The sequence below is a fragment of the Mya arenaria genome, chromosome 2 (genome assembly GCF_026914265.1).
Source record: "Mya arenaria isolate MELC-2E11 chromosome 2, ASM2691426v1".
Lineage (NCBI taxonomy): Eukaryota > Metazoa > Mollusca > Bivalvia > Myida > Myidae > Mya > Mya arenaria.
Genome location: NC_069123.1, coordinates 64,407,768 through 64,432,107, shown reverse-complemented (window position 1 = coordinate 64,432,107; position 24,340 = coordinate 64,407,768). Strand labels below are relative to the sequence as shown.

The following is a 24,340-nucleotide window of genomic DNA, read 5'->3' as shown; positions in this document are numbered from 1 at the left end:
CATGCGCACTGTGAAATGACCTGTTTATTTATAGATTCATGACGTGACTATAGTAAAAAAGTCAGCCATACTTTCGCTTTGGTGTGTGCGATATATTAATAATAATATCATTTTTACATGAACTTTCAAGAAATTCAGGGGGACCCAAATTCAGACTCGGGACTGACTCACTTGTGTACCCACTGTACAGTGAGATTTTTGTATTCCTCAATGTTGTTTTACTAAACTAGTGAGTAGTATTGTTAATATTGACACTGGTGACGTACCCAGTGAAATGTGTAAAACGTGGACTCACTGCAGTCTGCTGTCCTTGTACATAATATGCAGGAATCACCTGAATCATGCGATCATACTCAAATAATTATTAAATGCAATAATGTAATTATATATCGAAAAATCATTTATTCAGATAGGAGACTATCAAGTAGGAATAAAAATCTGTATAACGGTTACAATATCGCGAGCTTCACCACCACGCTTGCTGACATCACCTGCATGCGCACATATTTGCTTGAAGAACGATGACATTGAGAAACAGCGAACACAAATTAAAACTTGGCAGTGATAGCATACTGAATTATCATAATTCCATGTACATGTATTTTTTGCGAGGTTCGGTTTTTGCAGGTTTTTACCAATCAAGTTTTTTAGTGATTTTTTGTTTTTAATTTCAGAAAATGGCTAAAAAACCCAGAATTTGTAATACGCAAACAGTGTTTGTAATACCACATCCTTTACTACCAGGGGAGATCCTATTGTAGCTATGGGACATTCTTGAGGGCGATAACCGTCTGTGTTAATTGACTTAGCTGTTTTCATTATATCAAAGTGATGTCATATTCGCCTTCTTTTTCTCATCAGTTGTCACACTTTTGTTATGAAGGTCCATTATCATTATCATTATATCATAAATACAATTGTCTTTGGTAATCCGCGAAAGCATTAAAATTCTGAATTAATCAACCTAGACCTGCCTTAATTTTGTAGGATATCATCAGCGACACGCTTGATTAACTACAGAGTCTGAAAGCTGAGTGCGCTGCTTACGTCATTTTTAGCTCGACTATTCGAAGATTTTCACTTATAAGTCCAATACCCTACATTCAATTGACTTAAGTTGTTCAGGGCCATCACATGATGAGGTTAGATAACTCCATATTATTCTTTACACAGATTATGGCCCCTGATTGACTATGGAACTTAGGTTAAAGTTTTAGGGCAAGTTGGAATATTTATTAATAACTTCTATATCCTTTGTTTAATTGACTTAATACTTCCCACAGTTGTTCAGGACCATCACACAATGAGGTTTCATAACTCCATATTATCCTAAATACAAGTTATGGCCCCTGATTGACTTAGGTTAAAGTTTTAGGGCAGGTTAAAGTTTTAGGGCAAGTTGGGATTTTCACTTAAAACTCCAATACCATTCATTCAATTGACTTAATACTTCACACAGATGTTCAGAGCCATCACATAATGAGGTTAGATAACTCCATATTATCTTTTATACAAATTATGGCCCCTGATTGACTATGGAACTTAGGTTAAAGTTTTAAGGCAGGTTGGGATATTGTTTAATAACTTCTATACCCTTCATTCAATTGACTTAATACTTCACAAAATTGTTCAGGACCATCACCCAATGAGGTTACATAACTCCATATCCTTAATACAAGTTACGGCCCCTGATTGACTTAGGTTAAAGTTTTAGGCAAGTAAAAGTTAAGGGCAAGTTGGGATTTTAATAAATAATACCGTTCATTAAATGCGCTTAATAAAATTCAAAATTATTTATGACCATCTTACAACAAGAAACATAACTCTGTTTTAAGCCTAAATACATATTATGGCCCTTGAATTATTATTATTATTATTATTTTGATTTTTTTTAATTTCCTTTGAAAGGCATATTTGTATATTCTTAACCACATTTTCATAACGGGAAATCAAGTTTTTTGAATGACTTGCGTCATTGTTTAGGCGGGCTGGTGGGAGGGCAGCATCAAAGTCACCTTATGTATCGAATAATTTTAGTTAGGTTTGACATAAAGAGACCAAACTTGGTATTATTACATCGTTATTGTATTCTAAGTCAAAGCGGCGTAGTCGAGCGCGCTGTCTTACTTGAAATGTTATGAAAAATTCATTTTCCATATCAAACTTATAGAAACCTTGATTATGAATAAAGATATATCTGCTAATTTAAGATTATCACTTGAGTGTTGATCCACTGTAGTTGTATTTAGCAAATAAATCATAATACTGTTTAACTTTTTGTCGTTGGACCAATTCCCACGGCCACAAATAAGTATGATTGCAGCGTTCCTTGTTAGAAATGCTGCAGAAATGGAATGGAGTTGCTTGGCGGGCGGTTTTGCGGGCTGACTTTAACAATTCTGCGTTAAAGTTTTCATTTTATGTAATAACATCAGAGTTTTTATCCAATGGTTATCAAACTTGGTCAGACTATTTGTCGGCATGTTATCTTGAATATATATGAATATGGGTCACCTCGGGTCAAAAACTAGGTCACTAGGTCAAATCTTTAGAAGAAATATTTCACGGTAATAAATTAAATATTTCACGGTAATAAATTCAACAAGTTTTATCAAATCTTGATGAAACATGGTCAGAATGCTTGTCTGCATTTTATCTTGCATATTTTTTAATATGGGTCAACCCTGGTCAAAATCTAGGTCACTATGTCAAATCTTAGGAAAAATATTTCCACATCATCAATTCAACATTTTTTTTCATATCTTGATGAAACTTGGTCAGAATATTCGTCTGCATAATATCTAGCTTACCGGTCATCCCAGGTCAAAACAAGGACGATACTATAATATTTCTAGAGAATTCAGACATTGTTTTTATTGTGAAGGTATGGTAGAGAATGAAATACACTTTGTTTTGATCTGTCCCCTATATAATGATATTCGTGAGGAGTACATTCCACCTGCTTTTACATGCAACCCTTCTCATGTTAAGTTTTGTCAAATAATGTCCACAAGAAATGAAGAAACCAATCGAAATCTTGCTATGTATTTGTATTATGCATTTAAACGGAGATTTGACTACTTAAAAATATTTGAATAGACTATTTGAATAGATTATCAATAATTTATACAAAATGACTTGTAATAGAATATATAAATACTGATGTTTAATAATGGATAACACTTTATGTATTATTGTATGTATAACTAGCATATACTGTATGTTTTCGTAATAATGTATATATTGTTGTGTTTGGGCCGGTGGCCTGCATATCACGAATAAAGTTTGAAATTTGATAAGTATAAATATGGGTCTTTATGGTTAAAAATACTAGGTCACTAGCTCAAATCCTAGGTTTGTAAAATTGCATCTTCAAATAAAAAATCCAGCTTTAATGCAGCGTTGCAGCATTGGCGTCTTGTTTTTCATATTATTATTGTATTGTTATTGTATTGTTTTACTATCTTTGAAGATATAAGCTTCAAACCTCATGAACTAATTCACAGTAACCATATCCTATAAGAGTTATGGCCCTTGTAAACATGGCGTCCATAATGTTGTCCTATCAAGAACTCTATGTCCAAACAAGTGAGCAATATAGGGCCACCTAGGCCCTCTTGTTTAAAATTATTCTCAAGCGCTTAGTGTGAGTGTTTATTAATGAGCGCTAAGGGTTAGTGTATAATTATGATCACGAAAGACTTGTTGTTAATTTCATTAAGAGTTCAAGTTTGTTTAACCGTTAATGGTTCATGAAATTTTTGCTGTAAAAAGAAGAAAGGAAGAGTGTGTATGGTAATGTAATCCTTGTTTTCTCCCCAGAAATGGCTCCTAGAAACTAATGAATGGATCAATACTCTGGAATCAGCAGATACTGTCAGTCTGTTCATATAGCTGTAACAATCTTGTTTTGAATATTCACTGGGAACATTCTTTGAACTTTGACCATATTTGAAAGAAATTCTTGACAAGTCTTTTGTTGAGATTAATTGAAAGAGAAAGTTTAAAGTTTGTTTGTCAAAAGACAGATTTTGAAAATGAGCGGAGTTAAGTTTTGCTGCAATCTGCGTAAGTAATAAAATTATATGAAATTGTATATATATCCACTGATCAGATTTTTTTTTAAAGTATTTCACTGAGCTTAAATATAGTGTTTGAAAATCGGACTCCATTTGCTACTGATAATTTGTCTCGTAATGCTACTGTTCACTTAACTTGTTGGAAGTCTTTAAGCTATTAAACGACAACCGTTCGAATGTTAGTTCTTTATTGTTCCACGTTCTTTCTAAGTATAATAATAAGTCTTAAATACAGCATGACATTTAAGGTAATCCCGCATCCTAACTGCCGTCCATTAAGGACCCAAGGCCGCTTTCCTTGCCTTGCCTAACCCCTCTGTTTTTACATCCAAAATCATCTCTCTTATACTAATTTGTTGTATAAATATGACAGCTTTACAACCCCAGGAATACACGTTTTTGTAATTAACATGACCATTTTGTACATTTGTACCAGGTCGGCTGTCAACCACTTCCATATTCAAATGACAATCTAATATGCCCTACATTACTAAACATACAGTATGTAGACACATATACATTTAATTAAATCTTAATTATATCTTAAATATAACTAAATAAATATAAAGTTCATATAACAGTAAGGAATACATTCTTTATACATAGTATCATCATGATCATTTAAATGGTTAAACCAGGAATCAGTATGTGTGATGCTATAGTATTGCTTTTTGAAACAGTAAGTAAATTTCCATAACCTTTTTCTGTCTTAAATATTGAACTTAACAACACAACACATACTTAATAATTGCACACCAATTGCAAAATGATGCACACTGCATCATATAAGTTATCTTTTATAGCATTTTATCCATGTAAAAGCATATTAGTTATTTGTGATCCAGCTTAACATTCAGTAACCTGTTGAACATTGAATATTGAATATTTCATTAGAATACCTTAATTTCATTAAACTTCTAAAACAAAAAAGGTAAATTAGATAATAACAAATGATACAATTAAAAACAGAATGCATCGAGCCGCAATATTTGCAAGTAAGACCGGGCCCACTTCACCATAAAAACAGGTTATTGAAGGTTTTATGAAATATATAAACAATTAAAAACAATTTGTAATTTTGGTAGAGTTTGTAAATTTTTAAGCAAAAGTATTTACATTCACCCCATTTGTGTAAGAGAGTGACCTCCCTTTGTTAAAATGAGCTCAACGAGAACTCGACTTTTACCACAAAACAAAAAAATACGTAGTTACAGGAAGTAACTTTGGCGACGACAACCACTATCGATTGTCAACGACATAGCATTGTCAGCGGCGAAGTATCGCTTGTACTCGATAATCGTTTCATCACTACTTAAATTATAATGTGAGATTGAATAATTGTTTTCGACTTTTTTCTTTGAAGATGCAAATGTAATGGCGTCTGATGTTGCCTGATCAAATTACCTTGAGAAGCCTTTGTCCAATCATCACCATATTTGGTCTGAATGTGTATTTGAAAAATATCTTTTATAATAACTTTGATAACCAGCTATATTGATCAAGTCACACTAGAGTTTTCGCCCTTTTATAGAAATTACCTTAGTCTTGTCTGATCAATAACTATAGAAGCCTTTGTCCAATCATCACCGATTTTGGTTAGAATGTAAATGGGCATAATATCTCAGACAAGGTTGATTACCAGCCATATCGCTGTAAGTCACTTGAGAGTAGTCATCCTTATATTATAAAAATTACCTTCAATCGGTTTTACAGGAACAATAACTTCAGAAGCCTTTGAGCAATCATCACCAAATTTGATCGGGATGTGTATGGGAATAAAATTTGCAGATAAATTAAATAACAAGCCATATTGCTTTAGTCACTAAAGAGTTATCACCCTTTAATTAGAGAAATTACCTTAAATCAGTCTTATTGGATCAATAATTTTTTACACCTTTGTCCAATCATCACCAAATTTTGTCAGAATGTGTCTAGGCATTGTATCTGGAACAAGTATGATCACTGTAGTAATTCAAGAGTTATTGCCCTTTTATTATAGAAATGACCTAAAATTGGTCTTGTTCCGATCAATAACTTTAGAAACCTTCGTCCAATTATCACAAAATATGGTCAGAATATGTATGGGAATAATATCTTGGATAAGTTCATTACCAGCCATTATGCTCTTGTCTGATAAATAACTTAAGAAGCCTGTCAATTAACACCAAATTTGGTTAGAATGTACAGATATATCTCAGTCGAGCTACGTCGCCGCAGTCACTCCAGAGTTATGACTGTTGAATTGGCAAAGACTGTATTTACAGGACTCTAATGCTTATTGTACAACCACCAAACTGTTATAAAAGTATAACGCTTTAATACGTCACAAAATTATCAGAAAAAATGTTTGATTTAATGTGAAATATGGCAGTTAACTAACTAGTATAGTAAGTAAAATGTCAATCAATATGAAGGTATTGTCATGTTTCCACTATAGGCAGGTTGGCTAAGAATTGTTGTCTGTTAGTGGAATTACTTAGATAAAGGTATGCACATTCAACTTTGAACTCACATTAACAATGAAAATACACATAATGTAATATACTAGGAAAATTATTTTGGCTGAAGAATTTGTTGTTAACATGTGTCCAATAATCATTGAAAACACAACACTACCATATCTTGCTCTTGTGTATTAGAATATGAAGGTTCAGTGTTATTGGCTCGTTTCTTGTGTGATCCCAGTAGCTATCCTACTGGGAATAATTGATTGAAATTGATATTTCCCCCCCCTAAGAAAAAATCTAAGGATAAAAAATAAGCTAGATTTGTCGTGAAGAAACTGTGACACTCTTATTCAAAATCAATACAAACACATGCAAAAAACCCCTCAGTGATTAACTTTTAACTACTTACTAAATAATGCATTTATGGAAAGTATTAATTACTGATAACATGATTGTAACCCTTTATTTAATAGCTGAAAACACAAAAATATTAAATGATTGGTGAGTGCTAAAAGATTTACTGTGATCTACTATGGTCAGGTAGAAATACTGTGTTTTCTGCACCGTTCCTTTAAAATAAACCCAGTATCCTTCATAAGAATAATTGTTTGTGATATTAATTTGATTGAATCCTTTTTAGTATATTAAAGGGGCTGTACTCCGTATGATGAAATAGCGAAGAAAAAAAAGAAGAAATTTTTCGAAAAACTGACGTAAACTTGGTATCGATGACTGTGTACAATGCATTGAAACTTACTAACTGAAGTACCACATAGTTTTAAATTAATTTATTTTTTGCATTTTTTTTCCATTAAAAAGATTATTAGGTATGTCTACCTAGTAGAATTCATTCCTTATGCATGATTGGCTAGTCGATGTTATCACAAGATATTACCTAGTTAGGTATATAGCTTAAATATTCCAACTATTTAGAGAAAGCCTTCGTAGCACAGTGTATACAACGCTGGACTGCTATTTTGGTGACACCAGTTCGAACCCGGCCTCCGACTTGAATTTTTACAATTATGATATCAAAGAGTAAAACATTTTATTAAATAATCGTCCTGAGATTCGTTACAGAAAAAAACTTTTTTTGGTGTCAATCTGGCGTACAGTCCCTTTAAAACAACAGTTTACTGTATTAATTGTGGAAAATCTTATTTGGGAGTAAGAGTGCATCTTTAAATGGTAAGATTGATATTGAATGGAGTTACTTTGGTTTACTTAGGTCGACTATTCGAAGAATATGGAGAGCTATACTACTCGCCCAAGCGTTGCCGTCGTCGTCGGCGTCACCCCTTGGTTAAGGTTTTGCGTGCAAGCACACATAGGTTAATATCTCAGCAACTACTTGAGGTATTGCATTGAGACTTAATACAATGATACTCAACCATCCAACCTACTTAATTAACCAAGTTTGATAACTCTACTTTGCATTTAATGCCAATAATAGGCCTTTATTATTTGACTTAGAAATTCTGGTTAAGGTTTTGCGTGCAAGCACACATAGATTAATATCTCAGCAACTACTTGAGGTATTGCATTGAGACTTGATACAATGGTACTCAACCATCCAACCTACTCAATTTACCAAGTTTGATAACTCTACTTTGCATTTAATGCCAATAATAAGCCTTTATTATTTGACTTAGAAATTCTGGTTAAGGTTCTGTGTGCAAGCATACATAGGTTAATATCTCAGCAACTAGTTGAGGTATTGCATTGAGACTTGATACAATGGTACTCAACCATCCAACCTACTTAATTAACCATGTTAGATAACTCTAGTTTCATTTAATGCAAATAATAGGCCTTTATTATTCAACATAGAAATTCTGGTTAAGGTTTTGCGTGTAAGCGCACATAGGTTAATTTCTAAGCAACTACTCGATGTATTGCATTAAGACTTTATAGAATGGTATTCAACCACTCAACGTAATTGAATAACCAAGATATATAACTGTATTTTGCAAATAATTGCCCTTTATTATTAGACTTAAAAAATCTGGTTGAAATTGTCCATGTAGCCTCATTTATGCTACTATCTCAGCACATCATGAATTGCATTGAAATCTAATCTAACAGTGATCCATGCATGTTTGGCCAAAACGTTTCAATCCTTACACTGAAAAGCGGCGGAATAGTCCAGCGCGCTGTCTCTGTGACAGCTCTTGTTTCATTTAAAGTATGTAATTGGATAAGATATGAAGTAAGAAAATATACACACATGAACAAAATTGTAGTTTCATGTTCTTCTGAGTAAGGCCTAAAAAAAAAATTGTTTGGTTAGGGTTACATCCTTAAAAATAATAGGTAGGGTAGGTAGGCTTTTTTTTTTTATTTTTTTTTTTTATTAGGTTTTATATAAGAATATAATTTTCATCATTGGAGAATGGTGTTAAAGCTATCTTCTGTACAAGCATTTAAGGTTTAAACTTAATATTAAAAAGCAATTAAAAAAAAAAACGAAATATTTTTTTTTTTTTTTTTTAGTTTTTCATTTTTTTTTTCAAACTGACTATAAAAACAGTAGGGTCGGCGCTTATTCCGTAGGTAGGGTCGGGTAACCCGAACCTAATGTATTTTTTTTTTTAGGCCTAAGTAAAATTGCTCTCAATGACATCTGGATACAATAAGCAGATCTACGTACATGTTGTCATTTGTGTTTGGGTTAGACAGTTATATGTCAACATGTAAAACACTTACAGATGATAACATTTATAGTTTGCATTATTTTTTTGTCTACATACATGTAATTCTATTGAAGGAAAAGCTGTATATACGTGTTTAATCTTTCATACGTTTTACAAAGAATAGAATACTTGTTTCTAGAATTCAATGGCTTTTTGAAGTATGCAGTGGGGTAAATAACGAAAGAGGATGTCAATAAAAAAAATGAAACTTCAAAAGTATAAAGATTAACATTGTTGATCACCTTCAATTTTGTGTTTAGAAAATAAAGTACTCTGTTAGTTTTTGTTGTGGGTAAAAAAAATGACACTAAAAATGAATGTTGAGAACAAGTAACATATCATCATGTACGGCATGAACATGCTGTATGTTTGAATTAAGGTGGTTATGATACCTGTACTGCAATCAATTCTAAACCTAAAACATTGATTGTTGCCATTGTTAAATCATTAAGAGATTAATATTGGAACAGTTATTGTTGTTGGATAGATATTAAATGTTTCACATTGAATTCATTGTTCATTGGGAAAGTGAAACATAACGGTTGTTATCAACAACAAAACTATAATGTACTGTTATCAGGCATTAGGAATTTATAATGGGCATAATATTGAGTTATAAAATAAGAACATATTTTTTGAGCATTACTCAATGCCAAGACATTTTAACTTTGCATGGTACTGGGTGAGTAATTAAATCGGAACAGTAGGTACCTAAATATGGAACACCCATTATAAAAGTGTTTTTCCGATCAAGATCAGTTTATTTACGATTTTAATCAATAACGACGCTTATGTTAGATACAAGTTCCAAAGAACATGATTCTCCGGTAAGTATTTCAAATAATGCTATCATTAAAATTTTTCATGTTCAAATGTCAATACATGGCACACAGGGGGAAAACTTCTTCCAATTGCCACAATCACAGCTTACTGCTACAGCAGGGCTTTTTCACCAAAAATTGTGAAGAGCTTGAAAGGTCTAAAATGTATGGACTTCCAATTGATACACATGTATCTTTTTTAAGGAGAAATCATGTCTTTGACTTCGCTTTTTTAACATGACGCAATGACAAGAGAGGGAGAGAGATTAGTTTTAATCTTCATAGAGTTGATTCTAAAGCGAGAGAAAGAATTGATAACAATATATGGACTAATTGGTCCTCGAATAACGTTTAAATTATACAGCATTCTTCTTATTTAAGAATAATTTGCTCAAACAGAATAAATTTTTATTGTAAATTTTTGAACTAAGATCTTCCTCTTTGGGAGAAATATTAGGGAATTGTGAAAGAAATATCAGGAAATTGGGAAAATATGCCATTTTTCCCAATTGTGAAGTAGCCTAATTTCGGCCCCTTGCAAAGAAGGTGAAAAAGCCCTGTACAGCCTGTATTTTTACTGAAATCATCAAATTTTACTGACAAAAATGACAAAAAAAACAAGCTGGAAATAACATAAATTATTAATTTACTTAAACAAAATATGGAGCAATAACTTAAAAAGAATACATAAAAATTAATAACCAATTAAAACTGTTACATATTTAGGTACTCCAAGGATGAAAATGGCAGTCCTTGATTGTGCGGTTAATAAAACACTTCACATGCAGATTGGTAGTATCCTGAAAAATACCATTTATATCAACCAATTGGTGCAAGTCTAACTAAAAATATTTCAAAAAAGTGCCGAAAGTGTTCTGATTTAGGTACCCAGTATAGATATGAACATATACCTCGCTTTTTTAAATAATTACTCTTGTTTATACACTCTCAATATGACAGATTGGATCCAAATGCATTATCCTTTAAATCAACATCAAACAGTAAAAACTACTGTATTTTTTTATCAAGTGTTGTTTTTTTGTTGACGAAAATATACCAATATTTCAGCAAACCTAATCTATAGTGATTGGGAAGCCTGTTATGAATTTACATTGTAGGGTATGCAGTCACATAATCGTACTGTGTAAGGGTTATGGTATGTGTTAGTTGTATTTTCAGCTGTGCATGTGCAAATACATGTATTTCAGCCTTTTATTTTATACCAACGTCTTTTTCAACACAGTTTAGAATCAAAGACTTCAAAGTCACAATTTGAATGTTAAAGGAAGTTTCCTGTATGATGTAAGCTTTCAGTACCTTAGTTTTACTACTAGATACAATAATCTATATGAGAAAATTCCATAAGCACAACATCTGCACATAAACTTGTTGACTTCGTTACTAAGAAAATTAAGGTTTTACATTGTAAAAGAGAGTTTAATATAATGCCTGGAGCTTCTGTTTCCTTAAATAACTGAATTTTCTTGCCGTAAATTGATTATCTGTCTCTTCTTCTTAAGACTTCTAAGGCATGTGAACTTTTCACTGGTTTTGCTTTTAATTTAAATGGCCATCTAGAGCATTATGTCGGCTAAACAAATTAAGTAGGTAAAATCTTTCATCAATTATTGAAAAGTTGGCAGAGCTACAGATAAGGGATGTTATTGTCGTAAATATGCTTTAAAATATGCCAATTACAATGAAAAAAATGAAACATGTGTTCGTTTAGGTACCAATTACAAGTTGTTTAAGGTTGTACTGTTACAGTGTTCAAATAACAACCGTTTCAGGAACAACCGTTTTGAATATGGCTGCTAACCGGTGTGGAATCATTCCTATGCAGTGATTTTCCTATGTTTTGTTTTATTTTGCAAAGGATATTAACCACGGTCCGACTGTTTTTAATTGATTTCTGCATTAAGGATTATGCCTTTCCTGTATGTAAAATACATGTATTGTTTGCACTTAAATGTGCTAGTAAACTTTTACCATCATCATTACTCTTTATTAATTGAAAACTTTTAACAATATTGCTAAAGGGCATACAATACACTTGAAGTCAAAAAGTTATCTGTAGCTCTGAGTTGGTATTAATTTTTGGTCTTCTTGATGATTAAGTCCGTTGGCTGGGTTTTGATCTGCTTAATGGATTTTTGGGTTGTCAGAGCTCTTCTATATGATTAATTGTAAATCATAAGCGTAAGGTGTGATGCATGCAAGGTAAAATGTAATAACTACCCAAGTGAGAGCATTTTGAAATTCAGTACAAACTTTTAAAATAATCCTTGCAAAAAATATTGCAAGTACAATTTGTTTGCCTTGTTTAATATGAAGATACCTTTTTATAATTTCAGATAAGATGTCGACCGATATACCGGACATGCAGGCAGCGAACAACCAGAAAATCGCCTCCCATGGCCGTGAATCCCCCCAATCACCTGCCCACAACAAATTCCTCCTGCCCAGCCCTATACCCACACGCAGAAACAGAACATACTCACAGTAAATACCATTGTTCATGATCCCCTGGCTGAAACTTGAATTTGTATATATCATATGTACAAAGAAAAAACCTATTTTCAGAATCTTTGATTTTTCAGACATTCAATCATTAATCTTATTTCACAGTGATCCATGCATTCTTCACCAAATGTTTTCAATCTTATAGCTTAAAAGCGGTGTTATTGACTATAATGCCGCTGACATAATAATAGTTGAGCATGTTGTCTCTGTGATAGCTTTTGTTTATGATCAGAAGTGAAATCAATTTCAATATTACACTGAAATGCAACAATATCCTCTATGCATTTATCATACTTAATAGAAGGTGCACTTGGGCTCTGAAATATGTAAAATCTCTTATTCAGCTGCATTTTTTTACAGAAGTTTATATAATATTTTCATTAAAAAGTAATTGAAAACATCTTTCTAACTCTTCAACTTGAAAGATGCACTCTTACTCCCTAATAAGATTTACCACAATTACCGTAATATGTTTGTTTTAAAATACCAAAATGGTAAATAAATGTCAAAAACAAAGGTTTTTATGAAGGATACCGAGTTTAATTTAAAAGAAAGGTGTATTTCTACCTTACGAGATGAAAGTGGATCGCAGTAAATCTTTTTAGTAATCCCCATGCAATCATTTAATATTTTTGCGTTTTAAGCTATTAAATACACGGTTACAAACTTGTTATCAATAATTAATATTTACCATATATGCATTATTTAGGAAGTAGTTAGAGGTTTAACACTCAAAATTTATGTTTTTTTATACAATCATGTGTATGTACCAGTACTGATTTTGAATTATTTATAAGAGTGTCACTTTAATGCTTGAGCCTACCAGTATGTTGTTAAGCATGTACTACATATCTTTTGGGGGTTTCAAGAAAGCGGTTGGAATCCATCCAGAAGCTTTTTATTTCTTTCACTTTTCAGTAGCTAACATTTTTTACAGAGGTTTATATTGTATTTTCATTAAACAGTTATTAAATATATTTTTACACATAAATATTACTTGCAGGCCTGGCTGAAATAAGTGGTTGGGAATTTCAAACTCTATTTTTTCGAAGCGTGATGGTGAAACAATTTGATATTTTGGCATTTTGTTCGGAAGAGTAAAATTAATTATTAATAAAGAACAGCTTCAACAGTTTATGAATATTTCTGAAACTTGTTGATTTTGCTTTAAAATCTTGATGTTCCAATTTTAGGTGATCAAAACAGTGTTAAAATTGTAATACCATATGGCTATTTCAGTACAGTTTCATTATATTTGTTGACGAGGTGATCATTCATGTGTTATTTCTGAAAGCAAATTTGTTTCTTGTTACTTTGATACCAAATTATTACCAAAATGTTGAAAAATAAATGGATTTTTCTTGTCTCTCGATTGATGTCGTTTTTAAAAAAAAAATCTGAAGTTTTAGGGTAATTCAAGTTTGAATAAAAATGTTATTTGACAGGATTAAAACTTCTTTACATTTCGTTTTTTAAGTCAGGAAATGATACACATTTAGAAATTATCAAGCTAGTTAGGGTCTTAATACATTGTACCTTGATTAAGTTATCTCCCGTTTATTTTTCATTATTAATACTTGTACGGCCATATCTTGGAAAATGTAAAAGGGATTGAAATGAAACTTCAAACATAGATAGATAGCATTGAGAGAAAGTGCAGTGGTGTAGTTATCTTACCATTGAGTTCACGGTCACTGTTACTAAAAAAAAAAAAGCAGTTTGTATTAAATAGCTTAATTAAGGGTTGTCATATTGTGACCACTTACTTGGTTTATAGGAAGAGTTTATAGATACATTGGTTTAGTTTGGGTCCAATATGGTCAAGGTCATGGTCACCAAAAATAAAGAACAGTTGAAACTGAATATCTTTATTTAGGTTATTTGTTTGTGTTTGGGTCACATATGGTCAAGGTCAAGGTCACTAAAAATAGAAGAACATGTGGAACTGAATATCTTTATTTATGTTATTTGTTTGTGTTTGGGTCCCATATGGTCATGGTCAAGGTCACTGAAAATGGAAGAACAGGTGAAACTAAATATCTTTATTAAGGTTATTTGATTGTTTTTGGGTCCCATATGGTCAAGGTCAAGGTCACTAAAAATAGAAGAACAATTGAAACTGAATAACTTTAGTTAGGGTTGACAAATTGTTACCAAACTTTGTATGTAGGAAGAGTTTATGGAAACATTTCATGGGATTGTGTTTGGGGTTCGAGCGTCAAAGTTGCTGTTACTTATATAGAAAAATAGTTGAAACTGCCTCACAATGCAAGCTAAGGTTCTTGTGTAAATCATTGAAAACCTAGCTTTTTGTTGCACTGCGGTGTTTCTTGTTTTGATGTCTTATGATAAACGTGGAACATATAAATGAGGCCATAATTAAGAATGTATAATGTGCATGGCAATTAACATGGTGCTGGAAAATGGCATTAATCTTTTATACAAATGGGTTAACTTGTTTCCACATTTGCAGGTCAGAACGTGCCCTGAAGAGTATGAGCTACAAGGGGAAAGTGAAGAGCTTCTGTCGAGAAAAGGGTCATGGTTTTATTGTTAGGGAGGATAACAAAGAAATCATGTTTGTGCACATATCTGAGTAAGTACTTCACGGCGTACTGTAATGACCATATGAAATAACCAGTTTCTTGATATGCCAGTTATAGCATTTCAATTTTGACAATTATTGTTGATTTCTTATAGATATGTACAAAAATAATTAATTTGATATTGTTATTCATGTTGTTGAAACCATAGAGACTGATATGTATTTTAGATTATGATAATATTGGCATGGAAGAATTTCTTATGACACGCACTTTTGTCTCTTTGTAATTAAACAATATAATTGAAGGGACTCTCACATTTGTTGATGGTAAGGTATTGAATTTTTATAATGTGAACAAACTTCTGGCCCAAAAAATCACAAAGTCAAAGCTCACTCTCAGATTTAACTTATTTTGTCACATAACATTAAAATTTATTAAAAATCGTTTTATGTTTGTACACCATTTAAAAGCGCATTCTCTTATAGAATATAATGAATAAAATCTTTGGTCAAGATTCCAAAGAACAAATATTCTACAGCATAAAATGTAATGGAGTACAACTCAGTGTGTTTTTTTTAACAATTACTCAAGTTTATTTTTGGCTGTAGAATATTTTTCTTTGACCAAATGTTTTTATCAACAGATTCTATGAGGAAATATGTTGTTTTTTAAAAAGGGAAAACATGCAAGTTTTTGAATCATGGTATCCTAAAGAGTTAAGACTAAATTTGAGATTTGACTGCAGTATTTTTGTGATATCAGGGCCTAGCACTCTGGTAAACTTTGAAATATTTGATGCTTACTCTGTGGAATATTTCGTGATCTCACACTGAAATAATTATCGTCTATCTGATAGGACAATCCATCTTCACTTTGATAATAATGTGTACCTGTATTTCTGGTTTCACAAGGTATTTCCTTCAAGATTTAACTCCTTATATATAAGTTTATTTTGAGTTTAGCAGGATAAAGCTATGGAAAAACATGTGAATTAGAAATAGGTACCATCTAGTGTTCCAGCTATTCCTTACCATTATACTTATGCATGGGTGTCAAAATTTTATGTATCTTTTTGCCTTCTTTTATTTCTCAGCATTGAGGGGGAGTATGTGCCGAAAGAAAATGATGATGTGTCCTTCAAGTTGGTACCAATGCCTCTTAACCCTGCTAAACAACAGGCTGTACATGTGAAAATCACCCACCTGGCCCCTGGGGTGTCCCACGAGACGTGGAGCTCCTGTGCCAGTCACCCAGTCTCTGGTTCCCCACGGTAGATTGGTCATGCGCCCTCCAGGCAGAACTCTTAGCACCTCATATTATGCAATAGTTGACGAATAATTTGGAACATGATTACAAATAGAATTGGCAGATGTTCTTACGGATGAAGTCTAGATAATTAACTTTGGATTACAGACTTGGACCTGCTGAATGTACAGGAGGTTGATTTGGGTGCATGTTTGTTTATGACTAGAAACTATTGAACATTAATCATAGGATAATATAAGAATATCTCCATTTGCATGTTAAGGTTTGTACTACCCGGTATTTCAAAACAAACACATACTCATAATAATTAAATTATCTTCAGTATGTATTTCTCAGGCAACAGTGTCTAAGATATTTCATACCCATACTTTATCCAAAATTTATGCTCAAGTCCCAAACATTGTCATTTATGAAGCAACAGTTTGGTACCGGTACATATTTGCATATCGGGTATTCCTTAAAAATTCATTGTAATGAACTTGTTTGCAAAGCCATTCATGGAAATAAATAAATCGCAGCTTTATTTACACATATGAAAAGCAAAAACATGAGAAAACCATGTCATGTGTTAAGGTTATACAATGATAGTACTGTACAGGGGTCATTGGACAGCTTCCATTTATAACACATAATAAATACACAACTTTACTCGCGCATATCTAATTACATATTTATTCAAAGTTATGGAATCATGTAAATTGAACTCATTAGAAATAGAGCAAAGCTAAGGTAATGGAATCGAATGCATTAGTTTGAAGTAAAATAAGTGTTCGGTAGAGAAATGACTGCTGTGAATTTTGTGTTATTTAATATACTCATAAGAAATGAAAACCGGTTGTGCGTTCAAGTTTTAGTCAGCATTTTACTTCACTGTAAAAATAGTATATATTTTTATAGAAAAATCTGTTGAATGTTCTTGTTTATGGTTGACCATTGTTAAATGATGTTGTTTGAGTTGGTGGTTTTCATGTGCATGTTAAAGCTCTATTAGTGGTGTGTAACCTTTATACTATGCCACCATGTTCATCCCCTGTCTAGACAATATTTGTCATTGAAGGGAAAGTTCTTGTGCACTGCTTTGTGTTAAGACTGTTGATTATATGAGTTTCATTCATTCACTTTGCTGCTGTGTCTCCTATGCTGAGAAAATACCATCTTTGAACAACTTGATATATGTTTAAAACTTCGAATCCATATGAAATACAGTCACATACATGTAGTTAAGTATTGAATTACTGTTAGATCTGTCTTGGTGGATTTGTGTACTACTTTAATAATACATACATTCAGAAAATGTAATGGGGCTGTAAAGTTATTGAACTGGATGAAATGATAACAATTTAAGGCTGTAATATGATGTCCATAATTCATAAACTCATCCGGCCTGTTGCTCAGCTGCTTCAATCTACAAAAGCTAATGGTAAAATTACTATGGATATTATCCCTTGTAATCCTATGAGCTCAGTTAAGAACAGTTGAGCAAAAGGCCAATCATGCTTTACAGTTAGTTATTTGATGTTTTTTCTAAATGGCAGCTCTCTTTGCATATTGCTGTTGTGGAAATGTTGTAACCTTACGTCCACTCCTGCTGGTCATTGGTCTGTCAGATGCCTTATTGAATCTTATCAAAATGAAAGTAAAAGTTTATTCAATATAAAATTTATGTCGATGCTTTAGATATAATGAAAATATTCCATGAACTGTATGGATATAATCTATGAATTAGCAGAACAAAGTATAGTATTGTTATCATAGCTATGAACATCATTGTGAAAAATATATAAATGATATTAGTTTTATTGGATGATATATAGGGAATTTAAATGTTAGTAGATTGGTCTGTGGGATACTATCACTTGTTTCCGTAAAACCCATATGGCACGAAACTGCAAGTCGAGTGCTATGTATCTTTTATGGAAGCAACTTGAAGTGATTCAATCCCATATGACTAAATATATATTTTTTAAGTTATACCTTTATAGCACTTTTTGAGAAAAATAGCAACAGTTTTCCTTCGACAAACAGCCTATTTTTGTATTCGAGGTACTAGGCTAGTGGGTGTTATGAAATCAGAAAACACAGTGTGTTATATGGCATTCTGTCTGAGAGTCTATATTATATGTTTAAATCAAGCACTATTGATAGAGGGGAATTAAACAGGTTTTAACTTATTTGGCCTTGCAGTTCTAGCTTTATATATCTGTACCTGTATCATGTATTTTTCACATGGCTAGATTTCTATTCTTTATAATGGGAAATATTTCAGATTTAATACATGTACATGACAGTATTTTTATAGTTCTTTTAATCCAGATTTGCTGCCAGTATAGTAAGGACTCAGATGATGATTTAAACAACATGCCAGTGTCTTCATGTGTTATCTACTCTCTTCGCAAATGTATTTTCAATTCAGCACAGCAGGTCGCATTTATTATGTTGCCGTTTCAAATGATGAACTATGCATTGATGATTCTATAAGAACAAAACACACCAAAACAGTTGCATATTTAATAAAGCGGTAGTGATTTTTTTCACCTTGTTCCTAAACTGACATTGTGAACATGGACGTCAGCTAATTTATATAACAAGCCTTGAACCATAGTGATTTCGTGGACAACTTAACAGTGACAAATAGAAGCAACTTGCTTGTTGATTTTTGTGTTAACAAGTGCTTAAATTATAACTGAATCCTGTTTCTCTAGTATATAAATAATGAATTATTCATAGTTATTTAATGATTTCAAAGATTCGTGTAACTTGTTCATGTAAGTCATTTTCTTTAATCAAATAAAAAAATCCAATCAATGCCTCTTCCTTTGTTCACATATAATTTTATTTGAGTTGACAAAAACTGAATATTAGCAGACTGATATTTTTTGTAAATAGTTCTCTTGATTTCTAACTGACAAGTTTGCCTTTCAATGCCTTTCAATTTATTCATTCTCGTAAATTGTTATTTTACACAAAGTTAATGTATGATTCTTACAATATTAAATTGGAATACAAATGTCTTGAATTGATTCACTTGTGCTGTATTTAATGGGCAAATAAACTCTGATATACCTACAGTTTGTCTCGTTTTTTGGTTCGTGAGGTACACCATATCATGCAAACAGTTACTAATCTACTTTTAAAGGGACTTAACACCAGATTTTCCAAAATCGAAAATACAGTATTTCCTCAAAACAAGTTTAGCATTATCAATATATGCTAGTATGAAAGCCGATGGATGAATTATTTTGCTTGATTAAAAAAATTTTTTTGTCACTGTCTCAGTTAAGTTTACCCGTTTAAAAAAGTGTACTGTAGACTGGTTTCCTAGTTTAAGTGTGTATATATTTAGAATGTGAAGGTCCTGTGATTAGAACAGATACATATACCGACGCTATTTTTAACCAGGTTTTCACATAGTGAAACCTAGTTATTTGAATGGCAAACGTCGTTGTTCGGGCGGGCGGGCGGCGTCAAACTCACCTATGAAACTGAATAACTTTAGTAAGGGTTGACATATCCTGACCAAACTTGTTCTCTATAAAGAGTTTATGGGTACCTTTCATGGGATTGCGTTTGGGGTCCCTAGGGTCAAGGTCAAGTTCACTGTTACTAACAATAGAAAAACGGTTGAAACTGAATAACTTTAGTTAGGGATGACATATCTTGACTAAACTTGGTCTATAGGAAGAGTTTATGGAGACCTTTCATGGGATTGCGTTTGGGGCCCCTAGGGTCAAGGACAAGGTCACTGTTACTAAAAATAGAAAAATGGTTGAAACTGAATAACTTTAGTTAGGGATGACATATCTTGACTAAACTTGGTCAATAGGAAGAGTTTATGGAGACCTTTCATGGGATTGCGTTTAGGGCCCCTAGGGTCAAGGTCACTGTTACTAAAAATAGAATTATGGTTGAAACTAAATAACTTTAGTTAGGGATGACATATCTTGACTAAATTTGGTGTACAGGAAGAGTTTATAGATACCTTTCATGGGATTGCGTTTGGGGTCCCTAGGGTCAAGGTCAAGGTCACTGTTACTACAAATAGAAAAACGGTTGAAACTGAATAACTTTAGTTCAGGTTGACATATCTTAACCAAACTTGGTCTAAAGGAAGAGTTTATGGACACCTTTCATGGGATTGCATTTGGGGTCCCTAGGGTCAAGGTCACTGTTACTAAAAATAGAAAAATGGTTCAAATTGAATATCTTCAGTTAGGGTTGACATTTCTTGACCAAATTTGGTCTATAGGAAGAGTTTATGGATTTTTTCATGGGATTGCGTTTTGGGGTCCCTAGATTCAAGGTCAATGTTACTAAAAATAGAAAAACAGTTGAAACTGAATTATTTTAGTCAGGATCTACATATCTTGACCAAACCTGGTATAAAGGATGAGTTTATGGATACATTTCATGGGATTGCGTTTGGGGTCCCTAGATTCAAGGTCAAGGTCACTGTTACTAAAAATAGAAAAACAGTTGAAATTGAATAACTTAAGTTAGGGTTGACATATCCTGACACAACTTGGTATAAAGGAAGAGTTTATGGATACCTTTCAATGGATTGCATTTGGGGTCCCTAGGTTCAAGGTCACTGTTACTAAAAATAGAAAAACAGACGCAGGCTGAAGTTCTTCTGTCAATCATTAAAAACCTGGTTTCGTCGCATTGCGGCGTTTCTTGTTAAAATTACTGGGATTTACGTGGTAGACAACCCCAGTAAAATTCACAATATAATCATATGAACAAACTGCAAACGATGCATGTGTCGTAAGCGATGTGATACATCAGTAAGCGATGTGATACATCAGTAAGCGATGTGATACATCAGTAAGCGATGTGATACATCAGTAAGCGATGTGATACATCAGTAAGCGATGTGATACATCAGTACGTAAGATTTAATACGTTGTTATTGTACACTACGTTATCAATTTTATGTAAGTTTTGAACATTTTCTTGCAATGGTATCATCTGGTGTGCAGTCACTTTAAGTTATATGTAAGAAAAAAATACACACATTGATTTCGATTTCATCACACAACTTTGTTCATAATCTGAATGCACTTGAAAATAAAACAATATGTAAGCTGATAGTATTCTTGTTTCCATGTTTCCAATGTGCTATAATCTATTATGCATAGCTCATGTAGCCATGCTTTTCAGATTAAGAGCGTTTATTATATATTTTCTCACAACTATAAACCAAGCATTGGTGTCAGTTACCTCCAATCAAACCTTCGTCGAGGGGTTCACATTTGTAGCTGTATACAGCGTCTTCGTAGTGCACACACTTTGTGCTTGGCCATACGATACATTCAGATGAAACTTGGTACACATGTCGCCAGAGATGAGACGAACATGTACAGCAAGGCATATAACTTGCAGTGATTGTCGAGTTATGCCTCTTTTGTCAAAAACGAACGAGCATTACCATTCCGTCCGAGACGTTCTTGTTTGAACTTGAGCACAGAGCGTGCGTGACAACTTGAATGGAATCGATACCAACAAAGGACATTTATTATAAATACCACCCTCATTTACGTGCTCCTGTCCGTTTCAGCCACTAACAACGTTAACCAATTGTATTGTTCATTCGTTGTATGCTTCTTGACATCTCGTTTTCATACAGATTACATCGCAGTTGTCTCCGGATGGAAAAACAGATTTCCAAAAGAGTTACTGGAAAAAGTCCAATATTTGCTGTTGTCCACATGTAATGAGCAATACACATATCTTGAGGCTATAATAATGGAAATGTGAGACGGTGAACTATCTTAGAATTGGCTGGTACAGTGATTGCTTTCCAAAACTTAATGACACAAACAGCAGTAATGACAGACAGTTGATGGGGAAAGTTACTGTAACAGCGAAATGTATTATACCAGTATTTGATACAGTAAACGAACTCCTGCTATCATTGAAATTTTGTCAAATACTCCAAATCTTGGTAAAATGAATGCAATTGTCATGGTATCATCTATACAGATTTCCATTTAAATAACATTCAATAACATTACACGCTATGAGCATGGACTTGAGAGAGAATAACACACAAGCAAAGTTACATTTATTAGTTGTTTTTTTTTTCAATTAATACATGCTTTGGTTTTGGAGAATACCGATTTCTTTGTGAAGGTAATGGAGACGGAAGCCTTGCCGTTGTAGTCCGAGATGACCATTTCCTTCCTCACAACGAACTCATGCAACGCCCTCTCCATGTTCGCCCGGAACTCGTCCATTGAGAACAACACCTCGAACAGCGGTTCAACTATCGGCGCTTCCGGTCTACTGGCCTGTCCTTTCTTCTTCTCCAGGAAAGAGAACCACTTCAGTTTTCCGACTTCACTCTTTTCTTCCTCCTCCGACGCATTGCCATCCCTGGCTACGGGCTTTTTTTTCTTCTTTCTGCGAAGTTGAGCGCCACCAAACGCAGGCGACCGTCTCCCGCCCGAAGAGCAATTCTGGCGTCCACTACCGAGCGCTTTTAGAACCCCCTGCATCCGGTAATACTTTCGGAGGACATTGAAGATTTCGTCTGCCTTTCTTTTAGGCTTTTCCCGCTTCTGTACCATCTTTGCATTCCTTATTTTCTCTAGACTGTACCTGATGTTCAACTTTTTTGTATTGAATGTGGAGTCAGACAAACCATCGCTCTCACTCTCACTCTCCTCGCTGGACGTCTCATCGTCCATGACAAGTTTTGCCTTAGGAAATCGCCATTTTCCATCTTTGTTTTGCAAGTCAGCCTGTCTCAGTGCACTACTCTGTCTTCGTCCGCATTCATTTCTTGACTTTGCCGGAACGGGTATGAGTGACTTTCGCCTTCTTATCGGTGAAGATTTGAGTTTCTCTGTCTCGGCCTGCTGCTGTTTCCGTCGTCTTGTCTGCATCATCATTTTAGTGACCGGATGTAGAAACGTTACCCCTGTCGCTGTGGTAATATAAATGAGCGGTACCTCAATTTTCTTCGCGCTTGGTTCCACCAGTTTCTTCTTTATCGCTTGCTTCACGTGCTCTCTACCACCGGTCCGGGCCAGCTTTTGTGAAAGAAAAAGCTTCTTGGCAGGATCGTTCATCATTCTGAACGTTGAATCCATTGTGTTTAAGCAATGAACGCGGCAGGCCTGGGAGCTGGTTACTCCCCCGACCTCGTCGGCGAAGCGCTTGTTGCTTGGGGTGACCCACCTTAACCTTTTTGCAAACTCCTTGACATGTCTCGGTTTATTGTTCTTGAATCGTACATTACCACGATCCGACTTTTTAAGGTACTGTATGTAGTCATCGAGATCCGGCGACTTCTCTTGCTCGTGTATCATCATTTCGCTCTCATGCACATACTTATTGATATCAAGCTCGGAGAATTCAGGCATGAAGGTGTCACGTGGCTTGGTTATCGTCTGCTGCAGTTGTTCACGCTGCAACTGCCGCTCATGCGCACGAACTTCCTTCCGCTGTCGCAGACGTCTCTCTGTTGTCTCGAATTCTTCCGGCCTCGGACTTGTCGATGTTCCACGATCACCTGTTGCGAAAAGCCCATTCTTGTACCTAGTTTAATTCAATTGAATATATTCTGCAGAGTAACGCAAATCGGGTTATGCCGATGTATTAAAATATAGACGTGTTCATTTAATTAATAAAATATAGTTAACTTATATGTAGACGTTTACATTGCTTTGGTGCTTACATCAGAATTTATATTAAACTATAGCAAATGAAAAATGTCCAAATAGAAAAAGAAACAAATCATTAAGATTTGGTTCAATAAAGTGTTGCTTTTTAATAAAACAACATGTCGAAGACGGTTTGTTTTGCTGACAAAACCGTGGGTGGCAAACGTTGCGCATTGTCAGTAATTATGAAACTGGGCACATGAATTACCCAGATAAAACTCCTGTCCAAAGTCTAACTCCTGTTCGTCCTCCATGCCAGAGTCGCTGCTGTCGTCACTCAGGTCAAACTCCCCTAGGT

At 33.8% G+C, this 24,340-nt stretch overlaps 1 protein-coding gene across 2 annotated transcripts in view; it reads left to right on the top strand.

Annotated features, from left to right (window-relative positions):
* Positions 1 to 19,443, top strand: part of LOC128212936 (calcium-regulated heat-stable protein 1-like) — a 31,148-nt gene extending 11,705 nt beyond the window's left edge. For both annotated transcript variants that reach the window (XM_052918352.1, XM_052918343.1), the window contains exons 2-4: positions 12,395 to 12,542; positions 15,037 to 15,159; positions 16,203 to 19,443. In XM_052918352.1, the coding sequence (XP_052774312.1) occupies positions 12,400 to 12,542; positions 15,037 to 15,159; positions 16,203 to 16,383 (447 nt within the window). In that variant the 5' untranslated portion in view covers positions 12,395 to 12,399 and the 3' untranslated portion in view covers positions 16,384 to 19,443. The remainder of the gene's footprint in view (positions 1 to 12,394; positions 12,543 to 15,036; positions 15,160 to 16,202) is intronic.
* The last annotated feature ends 4,897 nt before the right edge of the window (positions 19,444 to 24,340 follow it).